We start from the raw sequence: 27,061 nt of genomic DNA, 5'->3' as shown, positions 1-27,061 counted from the left end.
ACAAATTTTGCAATTACCGAACCGAATTTCGGTAGAACTAGAACTGGGGACCTGTCAAAGTTGGCAACTTTCCCGTTGTGCTCATCTAAACCCTTAAATATGGCTAGACAGGGGTTAGGGCGGGGTTAGGGGTGCGCGCTCTCAAAGTTTTCGTTGGGTCACAAATCTGACTCCGCTTTGCCATTTCCTTGCTGGGTTCTCCCGCTTCTCTATGGCCTATGTCGCATCGGAAAATTGCGCTTCAACAAATTTCGAACAAACATTTTGTTAATTTTTTTCTAGTTTTCATTTTTTTCTTGGGGGCGTGGCATTGTTGCAGGTGCAGCACCATCGAGCTGGCAGTTTTCTAGTATTTTTTTTTTTATTTTTTTTTGCGAAATACGCAAACAGAAAATTTTTTTCTATTCCTTAGTTTGTTTGACGGCTTAATTTGCTTTTCATGGCGGCTTCTACAAATATTTAAAGAGTACTCAAATATACCCTGTAAATACAAAAAATTATAAAATATTCGTTTCAAGTTATAAAAAAAAAGCTAGATATTTTCAATTTCCAAAAAAAAAAATCATATTCGTTTAAATAGTGGTATCATTTTGTTTTTTAAATTTATTCTGATAAACTCTAATATAACATTATTAAATGTTATATTTATTTTTCGATCAGATTAAAAAAATTATGAATCTAACTTAAATTTACATTTATAAACCATAAAATAACTCTTGTTTTCGCACAAATTGGTTCAGATTTCAGTTTTTTAATCTCATAACTCTTATTTGCGATCCTTTCTATAAGCAAAGCTTCTCATCTTTCTATATAATTTGAGGATACCGAGTGATTTTACTTCAAGGGAAACTTTCTGTTCTTTAACGACTTTCCCTTGTATTTTATTCACAGGGTATAGACTGTTGGTTATTTTGGCTGTGCGACTCATTGAATTTTATTTCAAACTACAGCAGGACACACTGTCTCTGTATCTCATCCCCAGAAACTATCGGCAATGATGCTGCTTCCATTTCTCATTGTTTGTTAGCCTTTGCTATGTTGTTGTTGTACGTTTGGCGGGCACTGTTCACGCTCAAGTGAAGCGATGTTGTTTTTCACCATTGCCCATAAATTTTGACTGCGGTCGTGGGAGCAACAAGGGGTGAGAGTGGCAGTGAGTGTGCCTAAAATTCGGTCAGTTTTGGTTCAGTTTTTGTTTTGGCAGCAAACGATTTTTTGTAGGTGCGCTAGGAAACGCATTTTTGCATAGTTATCTATGGTCCATGATATGCTTGTTGACAAACGGCTTAAAGTTGTGCCAGGGGAATGAATTGAATTGAGCCAAACACATGGGTCACAGGCTATATAGGCTTTAATACAGGATTTGTCGCTTGAGGGGTTATGCTGCGAATTGTAGAAATTCATCTTTGAAAGAAATTAAATCGTTATTATGGCTATTTAATATTATTGAATAAATTTTAATAAATATGTAATAATCTTTAAATAAAGGTTTAGCTATTTTTTTCCGTCTTCAGATTTTGTATCAACTATCTTATCAATTCTAGAATGGCATATCTCAGAATTTGCAATGCTATTGAAGCTATTACTTCTCGATAGCCTTCACAAACATGTATCTCCCTCTGTTGGTGAGGAAATTTTGCTTTAAAATAAATTCAATGCCAAATGCTGAATCACCATTCACAGACAGACCGACGGATAATCAATTGATTTGGCCAACTCCCACAAGCCACTTCAGAAGTGGTCGGCGAAGGAGTTGGTGGATATGGAGGCTTTATTAAAAGATAGTTTTTCATTGACAGCGGCATTTTCCAGCAATTGAATATCAGCATTTGAATGCGTATTAAAATCTGTTTTTTTTTTTCCTTTTTTGCCACGAGAACGATTTGCATTTTCCATGCTGGAAATTAATGAGACTGACAGGCTTTTGACGCAATTTAATGCCCCGCAGCTTTAGCGCTTTTATAAATATTGAAATCATTTATCAACCGACACAAAAGAAACACCGAACAGAACAGAACATAAAAGAACAGAACTGAATCGAGCTGAACCGAAGTGACCCAAACTGTAGAGCTGATAGGAATTGGTCTCCATCGAGTGGCCAATTCAATGAGCGACTGTCGAGAGAACTCACAGAGCTCTTTGCTTATCGACAGCACAAAAGAAAAAAAAAAAAAAATTATATAAAAATAAATTAAAGAAAAATGTGAAAAAAATATTGTGTATAATAAATAAATGAAAATAAATGCGGCAAACATTGTAAATGCACAAGTTGCGGCATTATCTGAGTTTTTAGCTCAACATTTGCCATTCGACTGTTGTCAGTTATTTTATTCTCGTATTTCTGTCAGTTTGTTTACAAATACAATGATATTGTATGCTGAGAACTTTGCACCATTAATCTGGCATATTTGCCGCGATTTTAACTGAACGCAAATTAATATACAGCAGAGCTATAGATTTACATGCCAATTAAATGTGTAATGATCCATTACTTATTGGGGATATATTCAGTAAGCTGTTAATTGGTTCACTCTATTCATTAATACAACTGGCAAAACATTTTTTATTTGACAAAAGGGAGAGAAATAAATTTGCTGATCAGTGTAACATGCAAAAACTACAATTATTAACTAAATATTGAAGCAAAAAGGAGTTTAGATTTTACGTCAGATGAACCAACAAAAAAAAAGCGGTGTTTTATTAAGAGTATAATTTTTCAGTAACATTTAGTACAAATTTGCCAAATAGATCTTATATCAAAAATTTTTTATTTTTTGTCATTTAATTTGTAAGTTTTTTAACTAATTGGCTTTCAATAGCTTTCTATCAATTTTCCCCCTGTTTATTTGTATTTTATATTCATTGATATTCAAAAATAGTTCTTAATAAAATCTTTACATAATATAAATTAAAGTCTCTAATAAATAATCGATGTGATGTTTTATATTTCTACTTTACTTACAATGCTGTTCCTATACCTTGCATATATGTTAAAGACTGTCAAGGCCCGCATCAAAATTGCCATCTATCCTCGTAAAAATTTGCACTAAATTACATGGTTAGGCTTAGACAAAACGAGATGGGAATAGGTAGAGAGATAGAGATAGAGAGAGTTTGAGGCTGCGGCATTGACCAGTGAACTAAACCCAGGGGATTTAAACAGCGACTCGCTGTCATCGTTTGGCCAAGGGAGTATTGTGGATCTCTCTCTGTACTCGAAACTTGGCTGAAATAAATACGAAATCATTTGTATATTTCAAAGTTTTGTAGTTTGTGTTTGAAATGCTAAAACATTTATCGTTGTCGCCGCTGGAGCAAAGGTGACCAGGCAAGAGGAGAGTAGGGAGAGTGAGAGAGAGAGAGAGAGAGAGGAGGCAATGAAACGCGGACACGCGGTAACGAATGCGGATGCGGACATGGCAAATGGGTTGGCAGGAGATGAGCCGATGAGCCGCCGCTGAGCGCTGCGAAACTTCCCTATCGTTAGGGCCCTCGACCAAAGCAGACGGTACCAACAGTCATTTTTGTTTAGACTGCAAACTGTGAGATAAATTGTGGTGTATCTGTATCTGCGTTGCATTTGTATCTGGGATGCAACCCAGACTCACTCTGGAGCCCGACTCTCGACTCTTGTTGATTACAAAGCGCTCGCCACTGTAGCAAAAAAAATGGAAATGAAAATGCAGTTGGAGTCCTCCCTTTCCCACCTCCCAGTCCCTCCTCGCTCATCTCTAAACGTCAGTGTTTAAAGTGTTAAAATGAATGCAAAAAAAAAGAGAAAAATATTACAAAAAAAAAGGGGAAAAAAAATTAAGCTACAGATCTGTGGAATCGCATCTGTTGCGCTGTGTGAAAAATTATGGCAGCCGACTGTGAAAAATTGTTGCAAATAGTTTTCAGTAAATGCTTTTTTCTTGCATTCTGCCACAGTCAAAAGCAGAGTAGGCTTTTAGTTAATGGGTTGCTTTCAGCTCGACTCAGCCCAGAAACTGGACTGGCCCATCAATTGGTGTTGGGCCCCGAGGAGTATATCCCATTGGAGCACAGGAGTGTGGCTCTTCAAGTGTGATTCAATGGCATCGATGTCAGCCAATGAAGTGGCAAGTGGCGAGTGTTTCACATATGTATGTATGTATGTACTATATGCTCATATATGCCACATGCCACATGCACATGCAGCTGAAAGCTCGAGTGTTGATTCCCAGACTAAATGAATGAGTACCGGGCACTCATCGATGCAGGTCTTGAGTCAAAAATACAATTTGCAGTATTTACGTGACTTGCCAACTAAAAAGACGTTACAAATAAATATAAAAATATGGCCAACTTTGAATTACAATTTCACAACATCAGCCATAAATGGCATATTAAGTAAAAATTCAATAAATAGCACAGAAAACTTTCTAAAAACATAATACAGTCTTTATTCATTTTAGTATTTTAAATAAAAATAGAAGTAGTAAATAGAAAAAGTAAATTATTCTACATCAAAAAACCTTAGTCTAACAAACATAAAATCGTCTAATAGCAGAAAAGAGATATAAATTAAAATTGAAAACTGAATTAGATGAAACATGTTTAAAATGATATACTTTGATATTACTATAGATTAGGTTAGACATTTTTCAGGAACTCAAAGTTCTTCATATATTCTTAAACAAACATCCTTTAAAACGAATTTTAATATATCCAATTGCCAGTACATTAAGTATTTTGTTTTTATCATATTTTTTTTTTTTTTAATTAAGTTTAAGTCTAAGCATTTTATAGGGGACACCTTACTATTTTCAATACTTGTCAGATGTCAGTGCACTTTCTCTCACTTCGCATAAATTGCTGAAGCATGCAAAACATCATCTTTTACTTCCATGATTAAAGTCCCCAACATTCCGTAGTCTATGTATCGATTATATGGCATTTTAACGTAATTTAATGCGCTTTTATTCAAATGATATATAATTTCCAGCCGTATTTTATATCAGAGCTCACAAAGACTATTCACAATGGGATAAAGAAAAGACAAGCAGCTCAACGTTTTGTTCACTCTTCCTTTGGCTCACTTTTGTCCAGGGCAAAGTCTTTCCCTGTCTTTGTCTTTTCCTCTGGCATCTGCCACCTGCCACCTGCCATAACTTGTTGTTGTTCTTGTAATTATTATTGGTGGAGGCAGCAAAAGAGCAGAAAATGAGAGGAGAAGAACCGGATTGCGATGCAAAGAGTAACTGTACGGCATGGTAAACATCGGATCTGTGGCATCCCATCGCAACCCATCGATGCATCTTTGGCGAAATGCCTCCTCTTTCCTTCTCTCTCTCTCTCTGTCTCCCTCTCTCTGTCTCTACCAGTTGCCGCACACTTCACCTAATGCCGTTAGTCCTGAGCTCAGCTCTCGTGGCGTATCTGCATCTTTGCAGCATCCACCGGCATCACCAAATCGTAACAGTAACAGGCTTCACTCCTATGCAAATTGTTGTAATATTTTGTGCTCCATGTTGCCGTTGTTGTTGTTGTGTTGTTGTGCTGTTGTGCTGTTGTTGCTGGGACTTAAAAGTGGACCGTTTGCTTGTTAGTCGATATGGCGACACCAAGAAACGAAATTACCGTTTCAGCTCAACAGATCTTTGACAAAGTCTAATGACTGTAACGTGATGTATGCCTAATGACGGAAATTAAGTACTTGGGCAGAAGCTCATCTTTAAACTTGCTTAAAACTATACTTAACTTCAGTTTACAGGCACGAAAGCAAAAGCAGTTCAATTTTCAAACGGAAGTGAAACGATTGAAAATAGATGCTAAAATTATTGTGAAACAGAATTCTAAAACATATTAGCTTAATAGCCTATTTTCACGACAGCACATTTGGCTCATTCGACGCCATTTTCATCATTTGGCCCAAATGTGGACTTCATTTCAGTACAAAATCCGAATGATCATTTTGGCTCATTCATACTGAATGAGCCGCTGTTTTGTCATTTGCCACGGCGATTTTCAGTATTTTTTTATCTATCACGCGATGTTTATCGATAAACTCGTAAAAAAAAAAGCAATTATCACCTTAACCAGCTGTTTTCATCAATAAAATCGGTAGGCATTAAATTTGCGCCAATTATAATATCATAATAAATAATAAAATGTTGTTATTATCTGCTTTTTATAATTTGTGCACAGAAGCCGATCAGCTTTGGGTGTCCTAAGAGTTTCACATTTGGTCTTGGAATGCCAAATATGAGGCACATTCAAATGTGAGCAAATGTGGCAAATGTGAGTGGTCGTGGAAATAGCCTATAAGACTGTCTTAAAAGTGTACTTCCTTTCCACTCGAATTAAGTCTAAAGCAGTTGAATCGAAATTAAATCTATTAGAAATGAATGTCAAAATGTTGATCAAACGGTTATTGAAACGGTTAGGGTGTTTAAAAAAAAATTTAATAGTTAATAAATGTCTTAAAGCTAAAGTTAATTTACGTCTAATATAAGCAAAAACAAAACGATTGTAAAATCTGTTTTGAAAATCATTTTGAATAAAAGATAAAATAAATCAAATTCGATTAGATTTCTAAAATATTCTATTGTTACTTTCATTTAAGTTCCGAGGTCTTTAAGAGTTTCATTTGCTATCCGCAACTTAAGTATAATCATTTTTATGCTCCGACAAACTCAACTGCAACACAGCTGACACGCCCACTCAGCGTCAGCGTGTCAGCTCCAACTTCAACTTCCACTGCAGCTCCAACTCCGACTTTAGCTGAGGCTGGCATATAAATTTCAAGACCCACCACAAATTTGTGGCCACCGAACACGTTTGTGTCTATTAAATTTCATAAATTTATTAAATTATACGCCTTTCAGACGCCGCAATAAGAACAAGAAGAAAAAAGTCGAGCGGATAAATGATGGAAAAATGTAGACAAAAGGAATGAAAATGGGTGAAAAGTTGACGTAAATGTCTTGAGCAGAGTCAGCCAAGAGCATTAAAATAGAATCAGAAATTGAAAGAAAGTGCCACCAACTGTGTGAGTTGTATGTTCGCTACATGTGGCAAAAGAAACAGTTTAGTAACAGCATGTGGCAGAGGAGACGAAGATACCCTATAAGCAAGAGTGGCATAGATGCATAGATACTTTTGCTGTTGTCATTCTGACAAGCAACTAATAATTAATATGTCAAATTATGCACAAGATGCTGTTAAGCGAAGCGTGTCCAGAGTTCAACTTCGTGGCACGACCTCAATTCAGCCTCCCCTGCAATGCAATTAGAAAAGTGGGAGAAGCCGAAGGAGTAGAAAACAGAGAAAGAGAGAGCTGCCAAAATGTCAAATTGAAAATTGCTGGCGCTGGCAGCGTCAATGTCAGTGCAACAGACATGGAAACGTGCCAGGAACCAGAGGCTCTCAACTACAGGTTTGAACTGGAAGCAGGAGGAACAGAAGAATGGAGAAGAAGGAGCAGAAGCAGAAGCTGCACCTGCAACTTTACTTGGCACATTGAGCAGCAATCAATTGGACAGCAACAAAGTCTAGCAGCATGACGTTTAGCAACATGTTGCTAAGAACACAAAATGAATGCCTAATTTGTGTCTAGCTTGAGCTTTGGCAACATGTTGCCTGCCATTTACAGTTACAGCCAGCAAACAACAAATTGTTTAATTTGTTTTGGGTTAATGCTCAAGCTGCAGCCTGTTTCTGGCTGATTGGTTTGGGCCTGCTTTATGTGGGTTATTATGTTGCAAATGATGTTGTTGTTGTTGTTGCTGCTGTGCGTCAGCTGCGTGACTATGACCGCTGGCAACTGAAAACTGGCCATGGCATGGAGTGTCAACGTCACGTTGTCCCTCTCTGTCTCTCTGTCTCTCACTTTTCATGCCACATTCTACTCCCGCCACATTTCTCCTCCTATCCCTCTCCTTCTCTGCCGCTGCGTACGTGCGTCGCATGCTAAGCGATCCGATAAATATTTGCCCGAGTCTTTAGGGCAAGACATTGTGAGGATATATATGGTAAATGGTATATGGAATATGGCATGCTATATGGCATGGAATGTAAGTAAAGGTCTTTAAGTTGCTTTTAAGTTGGTTTTAAGTTGTTAGCATTTAGCTGGCATTAGCTGAGCTTTGTGCGGCAACTCAAGACTGAAGCAGATTCAAGTTGGAGACTGTGACAGATAAGTGAAGATAACAAGTTAAGAGGCTGTTGAGTTGGCTAAGCATTGTACAGATACAACAACTGATTTCTTTAATATGTATAAGAAAAAAATGGCTATGTATAAATAATAATTTACACTCATTTTATTACCATTTTATAACCCTTTTTTGTGTACTCTCATTAAAAAGTCTGCTCATCATTTTAAATTCCTTCTAATTCATATTCAAAAGGTAACCTCTTTTTGTTAATTTCAATGACTAATTACATGGTCAACCAATCAACATACATGCATATGCAAAGCCCACAGAAAATAAAAAAAGAAAGTTAAATTATTTTAAGCTTGTGCTGAAATGTGCATAAATTCCACGCGTCCTTTGATAACACCTTTTGCGTTTCTTTAACAACGATCCGACAACATTCACACGGCCTGGGGCCCTACTGGTCCTACCCAGTACCTTAAAATCAACCCAATCTACCCATCTGCCCATCAACCTTAATTTGCGTGCTGTGTCACCTTTGGCAACATAAATTTTAAACCGTCTCTCATTATAAATTTCCATTAAAATTATACGATGTGTGCCAGGGTGTAGCTCCCCCTTCCACCTCTCTCCTGCAGGTTCCCGTCCCTTTTGTCCACGATCAGCGAATTCCATGACGCTTCTTCCTGTATAACCCGAAGCATTTACATTTACATGACCCAAGCAAGCCCAAACTCTTCTCTTCTCACTTCTTCATATTTTTTTCTCTTTTTGGCGTTCTCTTACACTTTTTTTCGCTCCTCATAGCTGTGGGCATAATTTGTATGTAGCCTCAACAATTTGGCCATGAAAGGGTTAAGCAACAGCCAACGGATGGGTCTGCCAACTTTTGAGTGAGGAAAAGAACAAAATAAAAAAATAACAAAGCAAAAACCGAAAAACGAAACGAATGAACGAGAATGGCAAAATCGCGAGCCAAAGAGTTTTATACCCTGCAAACATTAAAATGTATAAAGGAGTATTACACAACTGTGTAGAGCAGGCAGAAGAAAAAGAGTTTTATACCCTGCAAACAATAAAATGTATAAATGAGTATTACACAACTGTGTATAACAGGCAAAAGAAAAATATATATTTCGAAAAGGTCTGAAACTCCAATACAAATGAGAGAGCAGAAAACTTCTTTGGTATTATATGTACTAGGTATCTCGCAGTCAAGCACTCTTCAATGAAGAGTCTACACTCTGCTCTTTTGTTTTCCTTTTTATGCCTGGCACCGCCCACTTCATTTTTGTGCCGAAAACATATGGACGGCTTGACATTTTATAGCCGTCGGTGTTGGGTTCGGGATCAGCTCTTTGCGGGACCGCAAAAACCAAATGTTTTTTGATATGCCATCGATGGCATCGTGTCGTTTCAATGGGCCATTCATGCATTGCCGGCTCATAGCCAATTCTCGGCGCACTTCGGTTTAGGGTGTCCTTAATAAAGTGTCGACATGTGTAATTTGTGCGGCCCTTGACTTTGTCTTTGAGCTTTGCCTTGCTGTTGGCCTTCTACTCGAGGTCTGAGGCTCGCGACCCAGAAACAATAATATTAATAATAAATTATGAATATTTTAGCAACGTTTTAAAATATGGTTGTATTTCAGGATTGGTCAACCACTTTGTGGCTGACATTTAAACAGTTGGCACAGGCTGTGCTCTGCTGTAAGACTCCTGCATACATATCCTGTTGCTGTTGCCACTTCCGGCAGAAAATTGCCTGCTAAGACTTGTCTTCTATCTTCTGTCCCTGTCGTCGTCTTTTGACAGCGCCTTTAACTTCGTGTTCGTTCCGGTTTCGTTATTGAATTTCAATTTCTTTTTTTGAAAATTGTATTCAATGCTCGAATGCGTGTTTTGTTGTCAGCACGAGCTGCCTCCTGTTGTCCTTGCCAGTTGTTTCAAGTACGACTCTTCCCTCTCCCCAAGGACATGCCAGACAACGAGACACAAACAACGCCAGACGAGCCGAGACGAGACGAGACGACAGGCTCATCCAGCCGCCTGTCTTCCGTCCCTGGAATTTATCCTGCCTGCTGAAAATCCACCCTCGGGACAATCGAATACCACATGGCCAAAAACATGGGTCCTTCCGATGCTTTTGTCTGTCCTTCTGTCTCTCTATCTATCTTTTTGCATCTCTCTGTATATTTTGACTTTAACAACGTCAGCAACACCCCCAAAAGTATACACCCATACACACACACACACACACACACACACACAGTTGAAGCTATCATTAACACTGTCGAGGGTTGTCTATGCTTTTGACTCTGTTCGGATGACGAATCTGCAGCTCAAACTCTGCGCTTAAGAAGTTTTTGGACTTACAGTGGTCCCAAAACTTTCATAATAACTTTATTTTGCTTCTTTATTTCGCTTCTGTTTATTTTCTACTTCTGATTCTTCTTCTTCGTTTCTAAAAGTGAAATTTGATGTTCATATTGTTTGAAAATGAGCTAAAGATATTATATATATACTGCCACGCATAATGTTCGTGCAGCTATTAAAACTGTCAACACTTTTTGGCTAACTGTCGCACGTCTCAAATGTTTCCAGTGAGAGAAATATTAAAGGTTAAACCAAAAAGTTTATTTATACACTTTTTTTTAATTGACAGATAGATAGACGGAAGAGAGAAAATCTATTATTATTTTTAATTCGATTTTTTTGTGGTATTATCAATTGAGAAAACTAATTAAATGTTAACTTTTTTTTAGATTGATAGACGCATTTAATTTTAAATTTTTTCACGTTATATTGTAATTGTTTATTCGCAATGATGTGTGAAACTGTAATTTTATATTTGTTATCTCGCCTGTAAATAAAAATTATAAGGGAATGATTGGAGAAAAGTTCTAGTAAAATATAAATAGCTGAAAATTTATGCCTTTGAATATTTAGCATTAGAAAATCAATATATACATAGAAAATAAAATCATATTTAAATTTAAGTATGTATTCAGGATATTATTGTTTAACTAAGATAATACGTAGATAAAATGGAAGGATTATAAAAATAATTACATTATGTACAAAGGTTTTTTTGTCCATTTTCGATGGACACAGAGTATTAAAAGTCAATGAATTCTAAATTATTTGATCTAACTGAAAAAAAAATTTATTCTATTTTAAATTTTATTTTATTCTGAACCCTGATTTAAGTATTTTGTACTTTGCTTTAGAGAATCCGGGATTATCGTACTTCTGACACCACATTGGATTAATTTTAACACGGAGTCCCGGATCTTTCTTCTCTGTATAGAAACTACTATGCTAAAATTGATTTTCGATAATGCATTTAACCAGCTTTGACTTCTCTCATAATATTCTCTCAAAAATATTAATTAAGGTTATCTTTTTGCCTTTTTTCCTTTTTTGATCCATTTTTGTACACTGCAGAGCACTGTGCACTCCAACCCCAACGCTGATTTTCAGACTTTACTTATAATAATTTGCAGTCTGCCCCATCATCAACACGCCCCCCAATATTCCAAGTAGAAGTCAGCTCTTTACCTGAATCCCTGCATTTCCCTTGCCATCCTTCTGCCTCGGCATACAATTTATTTATAATAAATTAAAAACTCCTTAAATGCTGCTCAGACATTGCAGCCATTTTGTTATTTTATTTGTTGCCAGCAGCAAAAATGAAATACTTTGTCTGTTGTTGTTGGCCTGGCCGACGCCAGGGCGCAAGGGAATGGGCGTGGCAATCGGGAAGTGGGTCCCAGTTTAGTCGCTTGGCGTTTTAAGTTGTCGTTGTCGTTGTAGTTGTAGTTGTAGTTGTTGCTGTTCGTCCACGCGGCCGGCATGAAAACTTATGTCGGCGGCCTTTGGGCGCAATTATTTATACATGCCTCATAAAAATCGAAAACAATGGGCTACAGTCGGACTAGAGACAAGAGTGATGGGGTGCGGAGATGAGGGGCTGGGGAGGAGATGGAGCTGGAACTGGACCCAGACCCAGACAGAGGCCTAACAATGCAATGTGCAAGTTTCAGGGCCTATTGTTGTGGTCAGTTGTTCAAGTTGTTGTTGTTCTTGTTGATGTTGTAACTCCTCTGGGCAACGTTGTCTTTTGGGCTTTTGTTCTAACTGTTGCAGCCGCACAAAGTTGTGCTGCCCCCTCCCTACAGCCGCTCAAGCTTTAAGCCTGCCTCTAGTGCTATAATTGGCCATAGAAGAGGTGTCTGTATTTGCCTTTTCGGAGTTCATTAAAGATTTCGAAAAGCAAACTTGAAAATAGATTTAAAGTTAAAGCAACCCTAGCATGAATGCCATTTAATGATATTACGAATACAATTTAGATTATTTTTGAATGATGGTGGCAACCCTGTCGTAGCCATAACCTTGAACTCTACCTCTCGTTTAAAACAACCCCACAAATTGCATTCTGAATGCCTGGAGGCAGTGTGTAAACCACAAGAGATTTGAATTTTAGATAGACACACACACTCGCACACACACACACACACACTCACTTAGGCACGCACACATGGACAGAGTGAAAGGCAAAACAAACAGAAAACAACGCAAAAATTCTTGACTGGGCAACTGTGAATACGAAATTTAGGAAATGTATCTGCATCTGATGCAGATCTCTCGACACATCTGCAAATGTTTGCCTCACGCATCTCTCTCCCTCTCTCTCCCTCTCTCCCTCTCTCTCTCTCTCTCTCTCTCTCTCTATCTTTCTGCAACAAACTGAACTCTTGTCGACTCCATTCAACTTGCCACGTCTCGAACTGACTTTGAACTCATTTCACATGCAGCTTAAGGCTGCACAGAGACGGCGGCAGCAGAAGGGGCAACACAAGTCGAGCAGCCCCTGTCTGACTGAAACTAAGCAGTTTTAAAACGAAGCGAGCTATGGGCGTAGTAGCCCTGTCAAAGAGCAACCCCAAATTTGTACGGGCTCGGCCTGCGCATTATTTGAAATTCCCATTAAAAATTTAAAATGCGCTTCCCGCTTCCCGCTGCCCTTGTTGATCCTGATCCCGACTGTCCTTATTCACTTGGAGCAATCATCGTTAGGTTAGCGGCGCAAATTGCGATTTTTTTTTCTTCTTTAGATGGATGAGGGGCCTTCTCCCTGGCAGAGCCAACAGGGAAGAGGAGCTGTCGACGTCGTCGCCTTTAACGCGTTTTATCTGGCGCGACTTGCGAGCCGAAATAAAAGAAAACAACAACATTTTCAACAACGGCGGCAACAAATTTCATATAATGATGTTAATGATAAGCAAGCAGTCAGTCAGTCAGCCAGCGAGGGAAAGAGTGGGGAGAAAGAGAGTAAGAATGAGAGGGGAGAAAAAAAGGGAGCGAGGACTTTGGCAATATTTACGCATATTTGCGGCACATGCAATAACATAAGAACATACCAAAGAGGGCAGTAAGAAGACTTGATTCGATAGAGCTCGACATGAAGATACCCTGTAAACAATGCTATGATATAATTATTTTTTAGGTTATGGAAAATATAATCTTGTGACTTGTCTAAATAATAAATTTCCATGTACTTTCGGATAAATAAATAAAAATAAAAAAAATATTTATAAATTCTAAAAAATTTAATAAAATATCTACGTAAATTGCTTAAAGCTTTCTTAATCAAATTTGCAAATCTATAATGTCTTCAGCTCCGAAGTTTAAGACACTGGTAAAGATCTTTAAGAAGCGCACAAGTCTACCATGCCCATTTTCAATGCTAACAGGGTATTTTAAAAAAAATTTTCAGTGTTTGTGGTAAAATAATATGGGGAGCGCCTTTAAATTGCCTGCAGTTTGCGGCGGAACAACGAAAAAAAAAAAGCTGAAGAGGAAAATGCAAATTTAAATTGGAATGAAGTGGAGCACAAATAATGGAGCTGCGATTGGTGCCGGACACAGATTTTTGATGTCCAACTCGGAGAATGTGGCACAGCTGCAAGATAATGTGGCAGAATAGAAGTCAATGAATCGAATTAAACAATAAATGAAATATGTATATAGTTGTATAAACTAATATCCAACATGTTTTTCATTACATTTTTAATTAGATACTATTAAATGAGATACCATAATAATGCCAATAATATAATAACTGTCAAGCGGCTTTAAATATGTAATTAATTAATAAAAAAAAAATGACCACTCTATGGGATCACCTTTCTCTATTTCTCTCACTCTTTCGCTATGGTTCTAAAAATAGCATTTCTCTCATTCCTGGCATCCTTGATTGAAAGTCTAATTAATTACGCACTACAGCATATTAATTTCCGTTTCATTTTCACCCATTACTTTGATTATCATCTCTGACTTGCACTCAATGGAATTTTCATCAACATCTTCTGCTTGCTCTTTACAGGATCTACATGATTGTGGTGCTCCGTGTCATGCCATGTTCTTTCCGGAACGGGAACGAACCGTGTTGCGCTATTGGGTCGGCTCCTGGGCGGCTGTCTGTGTGGCCAGTTGTCTCTTTACGGTAAGTAGAAAAGCATTTTCCAGTGCTATTTTTTGTATTTTTATAAATTTATTTAATATTAATGCGCTCTGCTGTCTGTGCCACAATGTCAGCCACTCAATTTTCAATTTGATGGCAATAAATCATGAAAAGACAGAACTGCAGTCTTCACACTCAACACGACTTCACATCTCTATCTCTCCTCACATATTTATCCGTCTTGCTCTCCTTAAGCTTATGCCAAGGCTTTCATCCTGCTTTTATACTGAGTGCTGCCATATTTTCTTTTGGCTTAAAAACATGGCTCGAGGGAGAGAGCAAACAACCTTATGCCAGCGTTTGCATACTCGTATCCTTAGAGAAGCACATATCCTGCTGCTGTTGCTTCTGCTTCAGCTTCTGCTCCTGCAGTGAGTCTATTATGATGCTGCCACTTTGTCGAATCCCACGCATTGACATATTACCTGTCAGCGCATATTTTTCAATAAACTTGGCAAAACATTTGCGGCTCTCTCTTCACTTCAATAACTTCTGTTTCACATCAACAACACCTACAACGTCTCCGACTGTCGCCCTGCGGCGTTGTTTGTGTTTGTGTTTGAGTCAGGTTTTGCAAGGATTGCTGTCCTTGCCAGCTGCCCATTCAGTTTGTGCTGCTTGTGTAGTTTGCCTTTTGGCATGCATAAATATATAAAAGATGATTGCAAGTTGGCGGCATTGAAAACCTTGCGAAGAACAAAGCCAAGTTGAAATATTGGATATATCTCGACTTTTGCATAGATAAATTAAATGCAAAATGCCTGCGGACAAATATCTTGAGCTTATATTGAAAAGTTGACTATTTATCATTTATTGTTTCACCATAAATCCATTAACTACACAAATTGCACAAAGTTTTATGAAATACCCCACACATTATTCATCATTCACGGGTAAATAACCATTTATTTATTCCAAATACCCTCAACTTGCACATATGCAAATTTATTTCCTTTATCTCGCATTTTTTATTGAAACCTCAACCCGAATAAAGCCCAAAAAATTGTTACCTTTTGCTTCTATCTTATTCGTATACTGTTTTAACATAGAGTAGACCTTAACATATCCATCATGCTGCATGCATCAAATAAAGAACTAAATCTAAAGCCAAAATAAATTTGAATAAAAAAACAATTTAGTCAAAGAAAATGGTTATACCCTAGCTGTTGTCATCATGAGAGACTGCCGAGAATAGCTGATACATCTAAAAAGTGCCTGAAATATTTCAGCAAAATACTCTTTGAGATCATAGATTAATACTTTTTTTACTTTAAAGAACAGTTAAGTTTTTAAAAAGTACATAATTAGACTACTTTTGTGTAAAATTTCCAGTGTTTATATATAATAGATTTTAATTGATTAGCTTAGTTATTTTTAATTTTAAAATGAAATCTTTAAAATGATAAAATTAAGACATTCTGTTTTGAAAATGCTTTGCATGTTTTATATTGGTCTTTACAATCGAACTGTCAATTTTTTAAGAAAAAAAATTCCGTATAGGGTATTTAAATTGTATCTCAGGCAGTCTTGTCTATTCACATCGTAATTTGCAGAGCACTGGTGCAATCATCAGGATGGCCCAACGAACACACACATCTATCAAATATTTTTTGGCCAACAACACAATTTGCCTGCCGTTGATCTTAGCGTGTTTTAGGCTGTTGGGCTGTTTTTTTTTTGGGTCTGGGGTCTGAGTTGTACGTCATAAAGCTGAGCTACATCCATCACATATGTACATGCGGAATGAGGGAAAAAATGAAGAAGAGAACATTGTCACTTTCAGTGCGACATGTTTTGCATAGTTCTCTTGCCGCTTTTCTCTATTTTCCAAGTTCTTTAATACCCTGTGGCCATAAAATGTATACAAAGGCAATGTTTAAGCTGAAACAGTCAGAGATGCTTTAATATATCTGAGTTCTATTAGCTACAGGGTATCTCTTAGTCGAGCCATTAACTTCTCACCACTTCGTACTTGTTTTCACTTGTGATAAACTTGGTCTTGCATGTAATTTGTCGCCCCATTGTCAGAGGCAGATACAGTGTCTGCATGTAGGCGTGGCATCGCGTATATCAGTGCAAAAAATGTGCGCAAATTAATATTTCGTTTCCCCCTTTGACCCCCTATTTACACTCAAGTCATTTCAAGCATTCTCTACTTATTTTTTTATGATTATTATTATGTTTCTGAGTGTTCATTTTGCATTTTGCAAGCATTCTTCTGCTGTTTTTGCTTTTGCTTTCATTTTCTCCTTCACAAGTTATTCAGATTTGTTGTTATTATTGTTATTGCTGTTGATGCAGTGAGTTACCCTCTATCATACGCTTCTTCTTCCTTTCCACCCCCTGACATATTCATTTCCAATCTAAGCATTCAAGCTGATGGAATTGTTTTGTATGCTCTTTATTTATTTTTTTGCTTCATTGTTAAAATGCAATGTAACTTTTATCATGAAATTCACATGTTATTTGAAGCCCTATAATAATTAACCAGAAGAGCTTGGATTACAATAAAAATATATAAGTTCATAAGAGTTAAATTAACTAAGAAGAACTACGCCAAAATTGAAATTGAATTTAACATCACAGATTCACTTTATAGATAAGGAAGTTAGTTTACTTGGGTTTTGCTCTTCTGTTATAAGGTTGATTCAATTACATACGAATGTAAAATATATATGTAAAAATAAATAAAAATAATAACACGTTTTAATTTATCAAAACTATAGTGTTTTGATATTTCAATAAAACAGAATCTTTTATTTCATGGCATAAACGTTGCGCGAGTACTTGGCTATTATCCTTTTTATTTGTAGTTCACATAGCATACAAATAAAACCGTTTTTATGCGCTTTTGTTATGCTCGTATGTGAATGTTATCAGTCAGATGTTTTTAATAAGCTGCTTTTCATACACAGACACTCACAGATCACACGCACAAAGAGCACAACCAGCATTGCAATGACAATGACGAGAATAAAACATCTATGAAAAAACATTTGAGAAAAAATGTCAGTCGAGTGCATTAGAAAATTGCAGTGAAAAGCGTTTCAACAAATATTGACTAGCTTTAATAAAAACTAAAATTTCTATATTTTTTTATTTACTTAATTATGAAATGTTTTCCAATGACCCAATTCTCATTTATTTGAGTGTATATTTGTTTTATATAAAGAGAGATATGATTGATTGAGCTTTAAATGGATAGGCTTAAAATTATCTTTTTGTATCTTTCTTGATTTGTGTATGTTAGAAGATTAAAGAAAACTCTCGAGGGTTTAGATTCCATGTGGACATGAGAAAGTTGGAAGAACTTTCAAATTGTAAAGTTACAGGTAAGAGTTACGAAAAGTATCAACTAAATAATAAACAAAGGTGCATTTATTTCAATTTAGCAAGACAAGTCAAACTAAGAACAAACAAATATACAATCTTCTCTGGCTGTAAACTTTGCCGTTGACTTTTGGAATACCGTCAGGTTGAAATGTCGTGGAATCTGAGCTCAAGTTATCGCCTGGAGACTGCGAATGCGAATGCGACTGAGACAGCGAGTATGAGAGACAACTGTCAACAATCAACACCTTTTTCATTAAACGCATTAGATGAGAATGAGAATGTGATTGTGATGAGAATGGGATGAGAGACATCTGACATGACATTTGTTTTAGAATGAAAGCGAAAAGGAAATGACTAGGGCTGTAATGGGCTCTCAATGGGTTGCTGCCTGGAAAGCAGCCTAGTAGAATAGTGTGACATACTGGGAAAAAGGGGAAGGAGTCTCTGATAATGTTGACAGCAAATAAGCGAGTGGGTTGGTGGGGCAGGTGACAGTCAGTCAGCACGTTGTTGACTTTGATGACTTTTCTTAATTACAAAACCTGAAACAGAAACTCAGTGAGGCGCATGTTGACATACACGACAAACAGACAGACAGACAGACAGACAGACTATCATCAGGATGTGAGCAAATATGCCGTGTCATGATGACAAAAGTAACTGCAACAGGGCCAACAACGATAGTTGCACAAACATCAACAACAAAACGAAAGAACACCCTAACAAATAGTTTACTATGTGACACAATTAACTTGAATCTTTTATCTTTACTTTGACAAACGAATAGCTAAAACTTCTTATAATATTCTCTACATTATTCCCATTTGAAAATGTTACATTTGTTTTCAACTATTTGTAATACCCGCCTAGCATTTTGGTACAAACAACTTGACATATTTGACATTTGGCTGAAAATTATAATAATTATGAAAGCTCATTAACTTCTTATTAACTATGCACATTTCAACGACAGCACGAACAAAATTGTAATCATTTAAATAACCGATAAAATATCCGAAATATTTCCATCCTATAAATTCAAAAATATTTAAAATGATAACAAAATAAACTGGAATCAAGCAGTCAAACGAAGCGAAACCGCTAAACATTTACCACAATTTATGTCGCAATTATTCTTTCAACAAATTCACAAAAAAAAGACCTGAGTCTTATGCTAATCATAGGCGCTAACTTAGACGATGTTACAGCCTCCAGCCACGCCTTCTACTAAAAAAAAACTCCCACTTTCAAGAATTGTAGTTGTTGTCTTCGTTTTGTTGTATGCAAATGACGTTGTCATTTAGTTTGAATTTTAAATGAAAATCTACAAAAAATATAAAAAATTTTAATTTAATTTATGCAAAACTCATAACTGACAACAAAGCAGAAAGACAACCCACAAAGAGAGGGGGAGTAGGGGACTTAGTTTTTGGCTGATTTTAATGACTAGTTTTAGAAATTTATGAGCCACAGCGGCGTTAAAATTGAAATTAAACATTAAACTTGACCATTAGAGAGGGAGAGGTGTGGCTTAAATTTGTGTGGGTAAATGTTGGGTTTGGTCTACTGGGAGTTGCTCGCCGAGGGTTGCATATGCAAAATAATCAACTAAAAAGCTCACTTTAATCGGTGCTTAAGATAAGGTATCGGAATAAACTAGGTTAAAGAGGGTAAACTAATGCAAGGCAAAGCAGCAGCTGATATCAACGCGTCAAATGAAATTCCGCAGGGAAATCGGCTTTAATTTGACACAGGATTGAAATTAAAAAGTTTGGGAAGATAAGGGATCGATATAAACTAGTCAAAGAACTAAGATTAAAGTGAATAAGCTACCGTCAATTTTTTGAAAACCTCCGCTGATTGGGTTATTAGGGTTAGAAGTCTGGAAAGGTCATTTACTATGGATTGAATAAATAAAAAAAATGCTTCATCAAATTTCTAATTAAACTATGCTACAGTGGATAAACCGTATAAAAGAGAAATTATAAATTAAAATATCAGCTATAATCAAAGTGAATTAAAACTGTAGCAATGAGATGAAATTGCTTGGAGCATTACCGGATAAAATTGATCTATCTCAGTTTTATAAAGAAATGACAAATATTAAAGATGCGAATCCTAAGTTTTTATAAAGAAGATGATTGACAAAATAACTATGTAAGTAAAATTTGAGCTCGTGCTGTTACAGAAATATCAAGATTTAAAGAAGTAAACTTCCCACGAAAACTCCAACCAGCAATATTCTTTCGCCACACCTGAAATACTTCAGTTTCTTAACTTATTGTCTTCGTGATACCCTTCCCGCTTGGTATATCACGTGTAGGTTCTATACCTACCTATATATAAACCGGAAACTGACTAAGTACGCCCCATGTTTATCAAAGCGCTGCCCACGCCCATCATGACGATGAGCTGACAGCAAAGAGACCAACTAAAGTTCGAGGAACGCATAATTTTTGTCCCAACTGGAGTCGGAGCTGGGAAGAGTCATCTCTGTGATGTCTGCTTCCGACTGCTTTACTTAGTCTTCACTTCATTTGTAGCTACAATTTCAGCAGTCACACCTACCAAGCGACCACACCCCCAAACGCCCCCTTCAAAATATATGAAAAGAGCAGCATGCGTGGCATAACAAATTGCCAGCACTGTGTGTTTATGTTTGTGTGTTGAGGGGAGGGAAAAACAGCTGAGAGTTAAACATGAATTGTCGGGGAGAGCATCTAAAATAGACGTCGAGCTCTTGGAGCTATCGTAACCCTTTACCTTTTGCGAGATCTGTCTGGCAATCCTTTGCCGAATTGCTTGGCATAAATAAACAATTCAATTCCATTCAATTCTATTTCTTTTTCCCCTCACTTCTTTTAGTCTTTGCATTTGTCTCTGTATGTCAACAAATGTGTGTTACACACACCCAAAATCTGTGGCATAAATTTCGCATGTAAATGAAGCAAACGTGAAAGCGTAGGCGGGCATTAAATGTAGACATACGAGAACTATAATTTAATATTTAACAGTCAGAGAGATGCACAGAAGAGACACCCTGTAAAAACTGGGTAAAATAAACTAAAGAAATAAATGTGGAAATAGACAAGAATAATTAAGTGTCTATAATTTAATATTTTAGGGATGAGACATTATTCACATAACATAGATAAGTATATACACATTTAAAAATAATGAATGCATTTCTTAAATTTATATTTAATTTTTAACTATTTAAAAGTATAAATGTCAGTGTTTATTTATATTGCTATTGACGTAGATGATAAATTTTAGCATAAAGCTTAGCTTTCGGCTATCAAAGATTTATTTTATACCACTTTATACCCTATAAGCTCAAAAATCTTTACAAATGAATGCTTGCGTCTTGTGACGATTGCGTTGTGTGTTACATCTATGAATTATTCAAATGTTTCTTGGTCGTAATAATAATAATAGCAGCACATTATGCAATGGAAAACAACTGGCGAGACCACATCTCTCTCTCTTTCTCTCTCACACTCTCTGATCCCCTCTCAGTGTCTCTGATAGTTTTGTAATGATCAAGTTAAATGGCTGTGGAGGACAAAAGACAAAGGACTTAAGATTTAGTCGGGGCTTAGTCCAAATTGTAATGAATTTATTTAAATGGTGCGTAATCAGCAGGCAGGGTTTTAGATTGGCTTTCATTTCGAGCTAAAGTTGGGGAAATTGCAGTTTTAGCTTTGAGTTTATGTGTTGAATTGGTTTTGTCGGATTGTTTGGGTGGTCTTTGTGGCTCATCAATGGGCTGGTAGGATGGTAAGTCTGTCATTTAATTGAAATTGTCCTTAAAGCCTAAAGAATTGTCAAGCAATTTGTGTGTGCAGCTGAATGGGGAATTGAGCCTAATAGCATTATTAAATATATAATGCCACAGGATAACCCATGGGAGTAGGGTCTTATACTCTCATTAAGGAACACTCTACAAATGAGCTCAGATCAAATAAATTGCACAACAATCAGCTAATGTGTAGTGCCTAATGACCAAAGAGAAACCTGAAACCAAAACCAAAACAAGATATCCTTCCATTCCCCGACTAATGTATTTTTAAGCCTCTCAACTTGATTCACTTGGAATAAACATAAATCTGTGGAGCGGCATCTCCTTATAATTACAGAGTTAATTAAATTAAAATGCATATTTAATATGTTTAATTTGTGGGCTCTTTTGTAATAATCGTATATGGTCCTTTTCTCTCGGCAGGTGCTCACCTTTCTGATAGACTCATCGCGTTTTCGCTATCCGGAGCGTGCAATTGTCTTTCTGGCCGTTTGCTATCTGGTCGTTGGCTGTGCCTATGTGGCCGGACTTGGTGCGGGCGATTCGGTGTCGTGCCGGGAACCATTTCCGCCGCCAGTGAAGCTGGGACGTCTGCAGATGATGTCCACCATAACACAGGTAAGTCGCAAGCTCCCCATTGCCATAGCCATTTTTATTCCCAAGCAGGCAGGCAAAGGCAGGTGAAACGAATTTCATTTTTTATTTACCAACTTCCTTTGCCTGCACACTCTTTTCTCACTCGTTCTCATCGTCATGCTCATCTGCATCCTCTTACAGGGTCATCGGCAGACCACGGCCTGCACCGTATTATTCATGGCATTATATTTCTGTTGCATGGCCGCCTTTGCGTGGTGGTCATGTTTGGCTTTTGCCTGGTTCCTTGCTGCCGGACTTAAATGGGGCCACGAGGCAATTGAAAATAAATCTCATTTATTCCATTTGGTTGCCTGGGCGGTGCCCGCTCTTCAAACCATTTCCGTGCTGGCTCTGGCTAAAGTTGAAGGTGAGTACCCCCAAATACCCAATTATTAATACAAAATAATAATAATACCAAAATATGAAAAACAAAGATAGAAACAGGAAGAGTGAAACTCCTCCTCCTCACTCCTCACTCCACTGACCTTTAACTTGATGGACCCCACTTGGAAGTCATTATAAATTACCAGCACTTAATAGATACACAAACTAACCCAACCGAACCTCTGCCAAAACCTCAGTTTAAGCCCCACTTCTGAGCCACAGCAGCCGTCAGTTTTCGTCATGTAAGGCGAAACCGTCATTAGACATCATTTTATGGCATTAACTGTATCTATTTCGATGCTGCGCAGACATAACAAACCCCAAGAACTAAAGCAACAAACAAACAAGGGGCAACATTGCGAATTTCTCACTCAAATAAGAACATTATTAGGTAGAAATATGATATATTATTTTAGAAATAAATTAACATCCTAAACTGATTTTTTTTTTATTATTTTTTTACAACTTGTTTTGAAACAAAATAATCTTAGGGCATCTAGCTTAAAGTTATTTTATAAAATTTTTTTTTTTCACTGTCGAAGCTCTATATGTTTTTAATAGCAATTCTTCATACTTTAGTTATGAATCAAATAAATATATATAAATAATTAATATATATATAACCATTTGATTTAGAAAGATAAAATATTTTAAAATATAAATGCGAAATACTATAATTATTATAATATTTGTATTAAAATATGATATTTGTATTCAAATATGAAATGTTTTCAATAGTATCACAAAATTTGGGGTTTTTTTGCTAGTAATTTTCTCAAGTCACCCCTTTCGGATTTTTAGTCACATTTTGTTGAGCTTGGCCCATTGTACATGTTAAGACAGACGGTGCGTGCCGCCCGTTTCCCAGTCATTTTGTGGTTCATTTAAAAACGGGCCGGGTTGTGTCTGGCAGGGCGGCCTTAGCAGTTCCGTAGAGTTGATGTCCGCGATTTCTAAGCAATTTAATGACCTACGTGGTCGAAAGCAGACACGAAATAAATCTTAGCCAAGAAATGTAAAACAAAATGGTTGCTAAAATGGTCACGTTAAAATGCCGTAAAAAAACCAACGTAGATTTAGACCGTTGGATAATTCTTCTCCTTTATTTATTTTTTCTCTTTCTTTTTTTTTGTTTGTACTCATGAGCTCCAATTTCGGGTCAAAGAACAAGAAACAAGAACAAAAATCTCGAGCAGTTACCAAAGCGAATTCGCTTAGCTCTTGCTATCGTTGCTGTAGTTGCTGTTGTGTTTTTTCTGGATAGCCGTTCACATTTTTGGGCTTAATTAGATTGCGGCTTAATGACTCAATTGTGTTTGGCATTATGGCGCATTAGAATTTCCTAGCTACTGCTGATTGTCCTCTGTTCAAGACTCCAATTTCCACACCCGCCTCGACCCGCAGCAATTTCCAATTGGAATTTGAAGGCAGGCACTGTAATTAAATACAGCACCACACGATTATGGCTTGTTAGGCAAATCCAATGAATGAGTAGAACACTCTGCGATGGCTTCTCAATGGCCACTTACGACTATATGTATATAGAGCTGCACATTAGCTGCACCCCTCCCTCACATTGTAAATGCCGAATGTAAAGTGAGAGCTTTGGCGGGGACTTAACACCGGATAATAGCAATCAATGCTTGAATGGCATTATCGAGTAATTAACCTACACGTAAGAAAGATATATAGTTCACTTTAATTGCCAACAAAATCCAGCTACTGTAGATGTGCAACAGTCAATTAGTCATCCACAGAAGATAACAATTAGATATAGTTGGGTTGTGATAAATGGAGTACATGTTTTTTTTTTATTTTCTATCCAATATTCGATTGATGTGTAACGCATGCTTTTAATTCAGGTAATTTAATTGATTAGATTTATTGATAGTTAGGAAATGATACAAGCACATAAAGAAATTAAAATAAAATCATATAACTGACTTAAAAAAATTGTATATTGCTCTTAGACTCAAATCGATTCAATTTCCAATTTAAAATAACATTAAGCATAATTCACAAGTAGATAAGTAGAAAATGGACAAGTGCTAGAGAACCGATTGAAATCCAATATTAAATTTCCAACTTACGTTTATCTTCTGTAATATTAAGTTTAAAGATAATTTCAAAGATCACTGCGGACGGCAGTTCGCGTTAGTGACGAAAGCAGCACGAAGGGTGCGAAAGGCGACTAACTATATATACAGCTAAGTTGGAAAATTTGCGCCGACTGTCCGATCAGATCGAGTTTTATACCGATCGACAGGTTTAGTTCTAACTTACAAAATGGCGTACTAAAACTTTTCTAACCAACCTGGGTCATGAGATACGGGGTGTAAGTGGGAGGAAAAATTTTGATAATTGCAGCTTATGGGGCCGTTGGGGCTTTTTTGGTAAAATTTATTATTTTTAAAAATTCTACTTAAAATACGCGTCGATTGATACCTTAATCACCCAAATCCGATAACTGGTTCAAAAGATAAATAAATTTGAAAATTTTAGTGGACTTCTCAAAATGAAATGAAAAGTCAGTTTGTTTGTCTGTTTGTCTGTTTGCATCAAAGCGCTAAAGAAGCTTAAATGTAATGATGAGGATTGATTCCTTTTAAAATCTAGAAATGTTTGTTCTACGACTTTTTCAATTTCCGCTAGTTTAGCGGGAAAACGCTAAATCCATAAAATTGAAACCTCAACAGTTTCCAAACCATAGAAGCTACAGATATGTTCTATATATCATTAGAAAGGTGTGTTTGAGGGCTTTTAGGCGTTTCTTTAAACTTTTTTTCTAAAGTATTCAAGTAACATTTTACAGGTGAAATAAAGTTTTTTAGCTTACATTTTGGCGATTTCTGCCAAAACGGCTCTAACGATTTTTGTTAAATTTTAATATGTTGTAATACGTACAATTTCGCGTTTTTTGGTATATGAAACATAAATTTTGGTTGAGGGGTTCGGAATATATAACCTGTTAAGTGAATAAATACATTTTTCCATCGGTCGAAAATCACGTTTTAGTACGAAAAATTTTTTGGTTTTATGAGATATCTCAACCAAAATGATACAATATGCATTTAACTTGGTTTTATATATTCTGACCAAAGTTGGTTCAAATCGAACCACTATATCATATAGCTGTCATAGGACCGATCGGGTCAAAATTAGGTTTTAGTATGAAAAACTTTTTTGTTTAATGAGAAATCTTAACCAAACTAATACAATATGCATTTAACTTGGTTTTATATATCCTGACCAAAGTTGGTTCAAATCGGACCACTATATCATATAGCTGTCATAGGACCGATCGGTCCAATATTAAGTCTTAGTATGAAAAACTTTTTTGTTTTACTAGATATCGTAACCAAACTAATAGAATATGCATTTATTTAAGACTTATATATCCTGAACAAAGTTGGTTCTAATCGGAACCACTATATCATATAGCTGTCATAGGACCGATCGGGTGAAATCCAAGTCTTAGTATGAAAAACTTTTTTTTTCATAGTAAGTACGAGGTCTCCGACAGTATAGTATGCTCGGCTGTAGCAACGCGAGCAAAGCGAGCAGGGGGCGGGGCCCCCTAGTTTTTCTTTATAATTAAAGAAAAAAAATTTTTTAAATATGAAATACGTTCAACAACTAAATTTTTATATTTTACTATTTGCCTGCATTAATGATAAAGTTACAATGTCAAAAGCAAAAGCAATTGCAAAATTTCTGATATCCACAAAAAAACCTCTAAACGAGGTAAAAGTCTAGTGACGAAAGCAATTTCTAGACCAAAATTTCTGATATCAATTTTGTGACGAACAAAATTCAGTTTAATCTAAAATTTTAAATAAAATATAAATTAATATAAAAAAACGAAAATTGGCATTCGGCACTGCGCAAAAGTTATTTTATGTACAAAGAAGATCACCCTTTTACTCACAGTGCACAATGCCAATTTTCGTTTTTATATTAATTTATATTTTTATTTAAAATTTTAGATTAAACTGAATTTTGTTCGTCACAAAATTGGATATCAGAAATTTTGGGTCTAGAAATTGCTTTCGTCACTAGACTTTTACCTCGTTTAGAGGTTTTTTTTGTGGGATTGATTATAACTCAAATATTTACAAATATCAATTATTAGAAAATTTTACATTTGGAAGACTCGCACGCACTTAGGACTTATCTTAAAATAAGCTTATTGCAATTTTTCGAGTGCTATGCAAACACAAATTTTTCCACTTAAACAGGCGTCCCAACCTTCGACAGACATTCG

General features: G+C 36.4%; 1 protein-coding gene across 1 annotated transcript in view; it reads left to right on the top strand.

The window, feature by feature from the left end:
* Positions 1–27,061, top strand: part of LOC117789283 (frizzled) — a 109,290-nt gene that overhangs the window by 21,354 nt on the left and 60,875 nt on the right. The window contains exons 2-4 of the mRNA XM_034628405.1: positions 14,505–14,624; positions 22,201–22,395; positions 22,555–22,780. Coding sequence (XP_034484296.1) covers positions 14,505–14,624; positions 22,201–22,395; positions 22,555–22,780 — 541 coding nt within the window. The remainder of the gene's footprint in view (positions 1–14,504; positions 14,625–22,200; positions 22,396–22,554; positions 22,781–27,061) is intronic.

This window comes from Drosophila innubila (assembly GCF_004354385.1).
Source record: "Drosophila innubila isolate TH190305 chromosome 3L unlocalized genomic scaffold, UK_Dinn_1.0 0_D_3L, whole genome shotgun sequence".
Lineage (NCBI taxonomy): Eukaryota > Metazoa > Arthropoda > Insecta > Diptera > Drosophilidae > Drosophila > Drosophila innubila.
The sequence above is the reverse complement of the archived record's forward strand: the minus strand, read 5'-3'. Positions and strand labels throughout refer to the sequence as shown.